At 41.6% G+C, this 11,550-nt stretch overlaps 1 protein-coding gene across 1 annotated transcript; it reads right to left on the bottom strand.

The window, feature by feature from the left end:
• Positions 1 to 681: 681 nt before the first annotated feature.
• Positions 682 to 9,661, bottom strand: LOC104865988 (vomeronasal type-2 receptor 116). The gene is made up of 4 exons (XM_033759431.1): positions 8,903 to 9,661; positions 4,953 to 5,180; positions 3,708 to 3,831; positions 682 to 1,607 (listed from the first exon to the last, which is right to left on the bottom strand). Exons 1-4 carry the CDS (start codon positions 9,644 to 9,646, stop codon positions 682 to 684), a joined length of 2,022 nt encoding a protein of 673 aa, XP_033615322.1. The 5' UTR covers positions 9,647 to 9,661.
• Between the last annotated feature and the right edge of the window lie 1,889 nt (positions 9,662 to 11,550).

Below are 11,550 nucleotides of genomic sequence, written 5' to 3' on the forward strand. Positions count from 1 at the left end.
TAGACATGTGGATACAAGTCTCTTTTATAAAAGGACATTTATATAAGATAAATAGAAAGATTTAGCCACCCACTAATATGAGTATTCACTGTACAATTCTACACATTGTCTATCATTTAACATGTTAACTGGATACACTGCTATTTTAAAAAGAAGAGAATTTGATATCACATGTGATCAACCAATCCTAGGATTCTGAAAGAAATTCTGCAAAAGAGGGCTTCAGAAATATTGACAGTAAACTGTGAGAAAGGAAATACAAACCCAATAGCCAGAATAAAGTTTAATCGGCATATTCAAGTCACACTAATACTCAAAATAGAAAAAATACAATGAAATTCATTAGGGAATTCTGAGATATAATGTTTTGAAGAGAAAAGTTACAATATCAGTAATTCCTTAAACTGACTGAGGACAACTGGAACAGAAGATAAAAGAAGTAATGCAATGAATCTTAAGCAAATAGATTGGGATTTATTGTAGAATTTAAAGAACAAGAAATTTACAGAACAAAATTCAAAGTAAAAAGGTGATTGCTACAGATCATCCTAACATTAAGAGTATCATGGAAAAAATGAGTCCCTTGATTATTGAAGTAAATGCTATGTATTACTCTAACACCTCACAAAAAATAGTGCAGATTTACTTAGAGACATTATATTTTAGGAAGAACATATTTTTTTAACTACTAAGGTTTCTTTTACTGGCACGTGTTTTATCTCTGAATCCATGCAGAGAATTTCTCTCTGGCCTTAACAAAATAATGTAGCATTTAGGAGCGAAGATGCAGCCCAGCAGCCCCGCACTGGAGGCCAAGATGGAGAAGACCTCCACGGCCACCATGACCTTCCCCTTGGTGCTGTGGTACACGGGGAGGAAGGTGACCCACACACTGCAGAACACCAGCATGCTGAAGGTCAGGAACTTGGCTTCATTGAAGGTGTCGGGCAGGTTCCTGGCCAGGAAAGCCACGGTGAAGCTCAGCAGGGCCAGGGAGCCCAGGTATCCCAGGACACAGTAGAAGGCAGCGAGGGAGCCCTTGTTGCACACGATGATGATGTGGCCATGTTCCGAGTGTGCATCTGTGTCGATAAAGGGAGGAGAGGTTCCTAGCCAGACTGCACAGAGAATAATTTGGATCAGGGAGCAGATGGGGATGACAAGGTTAGAAGCTCCTGACACCAGTAGCCACCTGATTGATCGTCCCGGTTTGGTAATCATGAAGGCCAGAATCACAGTGATGGTTTTGGCCAAAACAGTGGAAACAGCCACAGTGAAGACGAGTCCGAATGTTATTTGCTGCAGGACGCAGGTGGCTGCGTTGGGCCGGCCAATGAAGAGAAAGGTGCAGAGGAAGCAGGGGAGGAGGGAGATGAGCAGGGTGTAGCTGAGAGCCCTGTTGTTGGCCTTGACTATGGGAGTGTCTCGGTGTCTCACAAAGAGCCCCAAAACCGCAGCCGTGAGAGCAGAGAAGCACAGAGCTGTGCAAATCAGGGCCATGCCTAGGGGATCCGTGAAGGACAGGAAGTCCACGGTCTTGGGGAGACAGCGATCTCTGCCTCTGTTCGGGTACTCATGTGTTGGGCATCGCGTGCACTGATCTGCATCTGCAGAGAAAGCAGAGGTTCAGCAGTCCTTTTTCATGAAGGTTTGAATTTTGCCCAGTTGAAGAAGAAGGTTACCCATGCAATATCGCTATGAGTGCATGCGGCTCAAAGGGAGTTTGGAGATCCCCTGGAGTACGTGCCTGGCCCAGGAAGAAAGCTTTCAACTGGGGCTAAGATCAGAGTCCTTCACGTGACCTTCAGCATTGTGGGTTTTGAGGTCACTTCATGCTGTGACTCGGGGATGTCATCACGCCCATGGGGGGTGGACTTCTCTCAGCCCCTTTGTTGTCACCTCAGCTTATGCCTCACGAGAATCCCTGCACTGACACACTTGTTAACACTCACGTAGCACAACTGAATGTACGGCTTTCCTATATCTATACTCAGATGGAGAAATATTTAGTCCTTTTTTTACCACTTCAGTTTTACAAGTCATTGATCTTAATTCCTAGAAGAACAAGTCTTTCTTCATGCTACAAGTTTATTTTTCTGTGACTATTCCAAGAAAATTTTCTATAAAAATTTTGAAAACCATGAATTCAATACACCAGAATTTGCCTGCAACTATATTTCTGGTGTAGAACACTTTAGAGCAACTGATGTTTAAATCCAATTATTTAAGAATATGTTTTTTTTATAAAAAAAAAAGCCATCATGCAATTACAAATGAAAGTATCTTTCGTAATCCTATTGTTTTTGTTTTTGTAACGTGCTATACGTTGTGAGCTGGGCACAGATGATGACAATTGCTGAAACTGTTCACCTGTTCTTTCCTGGAGCTGGAGAGGAGTCACGGGGCACAGCTCTGTTAATGCGCATTTCTGTGTTTAGTTTAAAATTTATTTATAGGAGAGAGAAGCAAGTTTCCCACTCCCATTTTACGCATCCTAAGTATGTTTTCCTGCCACTGTGTTAGAGACTTAACCCATGATATCCCCAGCTTCCTTTGTTTTTCACCCTGAGGCAGGGTCTTGCTAAATTGCTCAGGCCCAGCCCCAAGGTGCAGGCTTCCTGCTTCAGAGCCTCCAGGTAACCAGGGTTACAGACTGCAGCTCCAACTGGGCTCTTACTCAGTTTTCATAGGTGATCCGAAGGACAAGATTACAGATTTGTTCTGTTGGGTTGCTCAGCCCTCTTCATGGAGCCACCGTGTTCTCCTTGGTTTTACCCATAGATCTGCTTGACACCGACAGGCAGGGGAGTATTACAGTGTGAGTCTCAAGCCCTTTATTTCTTTTTTCTGATTTTATGCATTGGTTTGATGTTTCAAACCTGGCACAAGAGGGAAAGTGATTTTTTGTTAACTTATTTTTACCTCAAAATAGTTACTAGCTGTGCTAAGCGAAGGAAACACAACGATGCTTGCTGCTGATGTGATTGGAATGGCACAGTAATTTGGAAGGAATTAATGCAATTTTATAATGTTTATTCTTTCAACGTTCTAACATTGAAGTATTGTAACATTTGGTCCTACATTGCTTATGTTACAAAAGCATTTTGTTTTGATTTATAGCTACATAATGTTAAATGTGTAGGCATTCGTTTCAGAGATTTTGGATGACGGTATCTTTCATTGGAATACTGGGTCGTTTTATTTTCTTATTGTACCATAACATAAAAGTTGATAATATAATAACTTTACATTAACAGTGCATACTTAAGAGCATGCACATGGCACAATGTATATTGGGATATTTCTACAATATTTTATGTAGTTTATTATTTCATCAGTGTTCTGATTTCTCTGATGAATGCAATGATTAACCATTCCAAACATATTAAAATAAAAGAGCAACAATGCATGTACTTATGCTTTGTCATGGAAACTATTGGATGGGAAACCAGTGCACCAGCAGGTGGGTTGCAGAACTACACACCTTACGCTTCCTGGACGGTCTCTGGACGGGCTTACTGTGAGACTCAGGGTAACACCATCTCGCTCAGGCCTCGAAGGTAAAGAAAGGCCACCCCAGGAACCAGTGCCTCTCTGGAGCACTGAGTGAGGACTGTCAGATACGAGCATGCACATATTTCAGTGATGGAGGTTATAGATATCTGTATGGGAGGAGCAATGGTCATGGTGTCGTTTAATGATTTTACCTGTCTGATTGGAAATGTGTCCCTCTGGGCAAAAAACACAAGTAAAGCAGCAGGTAGGTCTTCCTTCCTGTGGAAGTTTCCTAAATCCTGGACCACAGCTCTGGCTACACACTGACTGAGGAGTCTAAAAGAAGAGAGAAGCACTGCTCATGACTCTGCACAGTCTTATCAACTTAGAGTTGTTGTCAATATTTCCCTCCACCTCAGAGAGAAGTTTGACTTTCTCTATGAGATCATCACTACCTCTCCCCCATCATTTCCGTGTTGATACTACCTGGACATCTAGTTCAGTTTGCAATAGTTAACTTATCTTTGTTTCTTTAAACTATTTGCCAAATATAATGTTACACAGTATCGTGATTAATTTAATCTTTCACCAGCAACATGATTTGGCTATTTTCTCTTGTTTATCAACTTCTTCCACAATCGTTAGAGGCAAAGTTCTATATGTTAGTGATTCTGAGGACTTTCACTCCGGAGATTATTTTACTATGCCATCACATTTGATGGAACCTAGTGATTTTAAATTCTAGATGGTAGAATATAATGACATCGTAAGTTGACTAAGCCCTGAAATTTAACTACTGAATTATGCGTTAGAGAAAGGAAGAGAGTACGTTATGAATCACAGGGTTCATTTTGTGCACCTCTGTCCTTCATAATCAAGGTGGGCACCACTTTCTACACACTAACCATCTATTGTATAAAGAGCACCGTTGTTATACAAATCTCTAAAATTGCATGAGTTGGTTCATGTGTGGAGAGCTGACATGAGAGCCCGTCAGTGATTTGAGATGCTATGCAAAACTGAAATTGAAGCAAATATTAATTAAAAGGACAAAGACAAAAGGGAATAGTGTGAATGTTATGTCAATCTACGACTTGCCATTTAATAGTCCTTCAAAACATATAAAGACTCTGATAATGTATGGCAAGGGCTTCTGGGTATTTGGAGAGACATGTGTGGTATTGATCTACCTACGATATCATCTACACCTCTCTTCATTACCTTTATTCCCATTTCATCGACGGCATCATGAATGAATATACCTTGCTAAAATGTAGCTGTTTCTATAAACTTGCTCTTTCTGCCAGCATTACCTCAGATGATCTATCAGAAAATTCAAATAGTGTGAAGCCCAGCAGCAAGAGGTGAATCTAGTGCCGAATTGAAGTCCTACACTTAGTCTGATCCCAGCACTGCACTCAGATACCTGTTGTGTCCCCTATGGAAAGGAGTCGTACCTCCGTGAAGCCAACAGGCCATTCTATCCTCTCTTCATTGATGACCAAGCCTTCATCATGTGGACTCCCGGAGACGAATTCTCCTACTTTAACCAGCAACCCAAGACCAGCTGGGAAATTCACAGTGTTCTTGATGTCGTATTGTGCCAGATGACGCCTTTCCTCATCCAAGGAAATGAGGCTTCCGGCGCTGTTTGTGAATTCGGTTTTCTTCAGGAATGGATGAAGCTAGAGGAAAGGCATCAGTTTGGAAAGGAGAAAAGCACACAAGTTAGAGGTGAGGAACCAATGTGCACTAAGCAGTGCTTTTCCCTCCACCCTCCACTCAAGTCTCCTCTTTGATAGGTGGTCTGTCCTGTGTGGGTGTTCACCACCCCATGGTTCCAAGTGAGAACTCTCTCCCCATGTGTAAGTGGGGGAGTAATGGAAACCAATCGCAGCAGTTCTGGGGTGCTGCCTCCTGTGCAGCTCTTTGCAGGATCTTGCTTGCAACGCTGAGCTCTAAGTTCATTTTGGACTTGCTACATGTCAGTCTTTCCCAGTGAGGAGGGCTCTGCATGAGTGAATTCATTTCAGATCTTGATCGTGATGGTTCCACGAATATATGAGGATGTTCAGTCTAATAAAAATGAAGTCACCACATAACTGTATTTTTGTCTGTGTTACACTCTAGGGTCTTTTGTCTATTCCTGAAGAACTTTTTGGTGAAAGTGGTTGTCTCGTGACATCATAAGGAATATTCTACGTCTTCTCCCCTCCCCCAAAACTCTCCACATTCTAACTGGGATCTGAAATAGAGTTATAAACCTGAATCTCTGGGGGTCCGTCACACTTTCATGTGGAAAATAATAATTGTTTTTCTTATGAAAACTATTAAGTTCTTCAGTATCTGGAATAAAAGCACTTTACGCACTTCTCAATTATAATAAGCCTTTATGTTGCTAATTTCAAATCCTGGACATGGTGTCCAATAAAGAAGGTGAGCGAGGTTTATCAAACCTTACTGTTATAGAGACTGGAAATTAGATGATGATTTTAAGTTCATGGTAATTTTTATATGTCTATATTTGTATTTGAATTTTATATTTTTATCATATTCAGTTACGTGATTAATGTATGTGTAACTTGAATGTGAGAAGATGATTCATAAAAAATATTTTCCAGTCTGTGTCCACTAGGGGGTCGTCCACCGTTTCCACAGCCTTACAACACCGTGAAGTTGATAAATCATTTTCACTCCCTTACAAGGGACTTACGTGAATAAATATTATTTAAGCATGTCATTATACTATGTTTACATTGATTGCACTCAACTGTTAAGTTCTAAATATATTTTTGTGATATGTTTGCATTGGGCATATTCAACAGATTAAATATTCTGTGAAAAAAAATAATATTTTATTGAAAAGATGCTTTTGGTACCAAGCTAAATTAAAGGACATGAGATCACACAAATAATTGTGATAATTAGTATTGTTAATTTGTGTTGTGCTAAATGTAATCATGCTTTCTAATTTTACAGGTTTTCTAATGTATGGTAGAGAACAAGAGGTTAATTTTAATTAATATAGGTGTTATCTTAACTTGGTCTTGAACAGCCAGTAGAAAAGTACAGTTCTGAACATATACTGATTCAAGACCATGATACCAAAGTTGTATATAATAATCGTCTCCAGTGGCTAAGCTCTACTGGCATTTTGAACTACACTGCTGACTCACCCTGTTTTGGGTTGTTAGAGGAAAAACATGATAACATTCATTGATCTCAACAAGAGTTTTAAATATTTTTAGCTAAAATAAAATTTTCCAAAAGTGTTAAATTCTCAATCTTCTTACAGCTAAACTTAAAAGACAACTTATGAGAAAATATCAGACAAATGGCTTTCCCAATTTACTACTCATTGATCACAACCAGCTGCAGATACCTCCACTAGTCAAAGGGTTGGAGAGCAGTAGCTGCCAATCACTTTAAAAACAGTTGCTAAACAAGGTTGTTTTTCCAACCTGCTGTTTTGTTTTAGCACTTACAGCATGACTTCCTTTAAGGCCTGTGAAATCAGCTCTCGGAAGAGAGCCCACCGCTGTGTCTTCTCTACAGGGAGTCTGCTCAGCTTGAAGTGGTTGCATTGAAACTGCACCTTCTTGCCCCTAACTGCAGTTGGAGACCCTGTTTAGAGTGGATTAGGATCGACAGCTGAGTCAGGTAGACACTCCACAAGTCCTTGTGACACAGCCCATGCGTAACAACATAACGGGAAAGTGTGGCTACCTCCATGAGCTCAATGAAATATTCTCTCTCTCTCTCTCTCTCTCTCTCTCTGTTTCTCTTCCTTTCTTTCTATTGGTACTGGGAATGGAATTTGGGTCCTTGCTCTTGTGAGGCAAGTGGCAGAACCACTGAATCTAAATCCCCAGACCTTGTTACTTTTGTTTAAAAATTTTAAAATTGACCTCTATGGGGTAAATATACTTCATTGCTCCCCCATTGATAAATAAACTTCACTGATACAAAGACAGATCTGATAGACAGGTCCTAGACATGAGCATTATCAAACGATGTCCTAATTACAGGTAAATGACACAAAAAATAGTAATGTAGAGGCCAGGGTATGCTTGTTTTTCAACAGAAAATAAAAAGATGCTGTGTCTATCATCCCAGAATTTATAGTCATGGACCAAGATGATGGATTCTCTGCAAGAAGCACAACGTGATACTTGCCAAAATCCACATGAAGGCTGAATCTGAGCAACTCTTTCACTTGCCATAGCCCTGGGACCTCTCATATTCACCAGACCTGATGCAGCTGTGCTTTTCCAAGAGAGAAGCGGGACTGCATTACTGATGATGCCCAAAGCAGGCTGTGAAGACTTAGTTCATCAATTGGCTTGTTTATAGAAGTGAGTCTGGCTGAAGCCTACATGCCAAGTAAGTCCCACCGAAATTCTGTTCCCACGACTGACACCTTTTGACTAGAAGGTCAGTGTTCTAATTACAACCATGCATTTGATCTACTGCATTCCTAATTGAAGAATGCTTTTTCTTGTCCTTTATGAGCATCATTTATGTTAATTTCCATAGGAACTGCATATACTTTCTCTTTACCCAAATTGATTGCCAGTAAAAGTCAGTGCCTGGGACTGGCCAGCACCTTTGTTGATAGCACCAACATTGGTAGTCCTGACACCATACTTTCTCTCTTTTGGTTCTGTCTCTTAATGTAGTTTTTTATCAGGCCTGTGTAATATATGGGCAGGTGGGAATGGGAACCTAACTGCCGGGGTCTCTGGTAGTTCAATGCTTGTGTTATGAATTCAGGTAATACAGGGATAAAATCTACACCAATTTATACTTGAACATATGGGAATGTGATGAGCTTGTCTATACCTCATGGGTCTGTTATTTACAAAATAGGGACACAGACTCTGATCCTGTGATTTTGTGAGAATTGGAAAGAGGGATGTATGCAAACACTTTGTTTCCATTAGTAATTTTAGAATAGAATGCGGAATCATTTTCTATTTCTAGTCAAAGTTTCACATGAAGGGCTTTGGCCACAGCATATGCTGGACTTGGGTGAAATAGCTGCTTCAGATATGATGTTCATGGCTGTACTTTGTGGCTCCACATTTATTGCAAGAAAAACTATACACCTGTCCCATGGTTGATTTCCTTAGAGTTTGTCAGGAGTTCTGTTTAGAAATTTGACCACATTTGATGCTATATTTGGAATTTTTGGATAACTGCCTTGGAATCCCAGCCCCAGCAGCAGTGACCTACCCACACAGGTGAATATTCCAGGTATAACTGTATCAGGTACAAAAGAAGCCCCATCCCATTTGGTTAACTCTGCTGCTCTAGACTTGAAAACATGGTCATGGTTCATCCCGTTAAAATACCTGTGGACACCATGAGGCCGTCAGTGCAGGCCCTGCTTTGGAAGTGGGTTTACCTGCCACGGAAGGGGTCTGTGCAGCTGTGCGCATTCTGGAGAGCACATTTCGGTTTCCTCCAAGAGCCTTTGATGGAGCGCGTGGGCCACTGCATGAACCGCATTGTAGATGAAATAGCTGGAGTCAGAAACGGTCATCAGGTCAAGATTTCCGGGCAGGAACTCTAAGGAGGTGTTTGGGGAGCAAACGCCGATTTTCCCACAAAATGACCCAGGAGGAGAGCACTCCAAAAAGCTGAGCCATAATTTACTGAAGTAAAAGTCTTCAGGGTATCGGGAAGGGTTGGATGTTGCAAGGAATTGTCTGAGACCAGGGACCTCCGCGTTGTGAGGAGAAAGCGAGAAGCCTCCATGGAAGGAGTGCAGCATGTGGTTCATCTCGTACATGACGATGTCCCACTTGGCGGTCATGATCCACACCTTCCCTGTGGTTAAATAGAACTCTGCTGCGATGTCCACGGTGATGAGGCTCCCGACCTCCCCATACAGGATGTGCACGTTTGCAGATGAAAGTCTGATCTTGGCCATGAAGATGATGTCACTAGGTCCATACATTGTTTTAATGGCCAAGAGCTTTTCTGTGAAGGCCACACAGATACCTTTCTTTAGCATCTCTGCCTTCAGGTCCCTCAGGAACAGCTCACCTTTCATGTCCTCAGATATAAAGATGGCCACCCACGTCCAGCCAAAATGCAGCAGTAACGACATCATTGCCTGGACCAGGGTGCTGTCCTTGGGCGCCATCTGATAGAGCGATGGATATTGGTGTTTGTCACTGAGTCTGGAATCAAAAGGTCCACATGTGACCTGGATAAACAAAGAAAAATGTCGAGACTCTTGAACTTAGTGGGATCTGTATTTGTTTCTCTTGCTGAGGGCATGACAGTGTTCTCTCTATGGTATGGCTAGAGAAACCACTACTGAGTAAAGGGTCGGAATGGTGTAGAGATTACCCAGTCCTTTCATTGTGAACAGGCAGAGTGCTGGGATTTCTTGCTCCACAGCATTTGGAAAGGGCTTGCATATGTGATCTTCCATGAAAGAATTTTTAGATCTACCTGGACTTTTCATTTCGGGCAGGTCACTCAAGAAGAAGTAAACTTGGAGTGAAATATCATCAAGGGAGTGGTGTCTGCCTCACCCTCTCCCTGCTTCCTTGGGCTGTAGAGCCACCAGCCAGCAACTACTACTGGCTGTAATCTCTGAGAAAGAAAAATATTTGCTGTGTTATTCTCTGAAGATTTTCAAGTTATTGCTGCAGTTACCTGGATTGCATTGAGGAATGCATTTAACTACAAGGAGGACCTCTGCAATGCAGTGTATCTAGAATGTTCCTAAAGTACCTACTCTGTTCAAATATTACGCCTTCTAACTGATCTGTATGTTGTAAAGTTCTTCATGAAGGAACGTATCAGAGATACCTGGAAGGAGGAACTTCTGTAGTAGTCCTCTCAGGATATCTGTGTGGGTGAATTTAAGGCAGGTTTGTGCAAACTGGGTGAATCCCAATAGAGTTGTAAGAGCTTCAGCTGCTCTTCAGATTTCTAAAACTTTAAACCCTCAGTTGTGTCTGAAATAATTCAGATGCCCCAGTGTTCCTAAGCCCACCTTGGAGAGTCATCAGCCTCTGGAGGCTCCTGAGACTGTCATTTTCTGATATGGGCAGATTGTGCGATGGAGATATGCCGTGACACACAGCCATGAGCTGCTGGAAGTCAGTGGTAAAGGAAGTTGGGAAGTCAGTACATGGGCACAAGACATAAATAGGGACTGAAGCTCACAGTGAGCTCTTCTCCCTCTGTTTCTTTTTAATCTCAATTACCTGTGAAGACAGGAAGTTTGCTCTCTTAATCTTAGCCATTTAAAGGATTTCTATTCCTAGTCTCCACATTTGTCTTTGACCAGATGGGAGGGAATGGCATTCAAATAAAAGTTCTTTCCAACATTCATGGCCCACTTGCCTGTGGGAACTTGTAGAGTTCCAAAAGTGTTCCAGTCTCAGCTGAAAATGCTGCCGTGGTTCCTGCAATGATGGCAGCAAATTTGCTGTGTGTCTGACAGTTGTAGTTGGGCAAGATCCTCCCTGTTCCCGACAGCCAAACCAGAGTGCTCCACAAGGTGAAGTGGTCACTAGTGATGGTGTTGTAGACGTGGAAACCCAAGGTGACATTGGGCAGCAGCTGGGAGTCCTTGTTGATCTCCTCCAGAGCAAAGTAGAAAGCCAGTACGTACTGATAGTTCTTCCACAACCACCTATTAAAGTAGAAATCATATCCGTTGTACAAATGGTACCCAGAACATTGTAGAACATAGTTAATTTCCTATTGTGTGCCAACAGCAGTACCTGAATTCCCTAAATAGACAAAGATGCTAAGAGGCTGTAAGCAGATTATTGTAGGATGATACATGCTACACTCCAGATTAAACTCAAATACATTACAAAAAATCAAATTATCCAGAGGGAAAATATCACGAACGAAATGGATCTATTATTGGAGATGTTTCAAGTTCGCAAAGTTGTACAAAGTAGATTCTTGCCTTCCAGGAATAGAAGGAGGAATGGAGATAAACTAAAGATGATTACGTGGTATTGAAAGCGTGCTGGCTTTCCTGGAATTGTTTAGCATTAAATATTATCAGGTTTGTCT

The sequence above is a fragment of the Fukomys damarensis genome, unplaced genomic scaffold, assembly GCF_012274545.1.
Source record: "Fukomys damarensis isolate Sample0158 unplaced genomic scaffold, DMR_v1.0_HiC HiC_scaffold_37, whole genome shotgun sequence".
Lineage (NCBI taxonomy): Eukaryota > Metazoa > Chordata > Mammalia > Rodentia > Bathyergidae > Fukomys > Fukomys damarensis.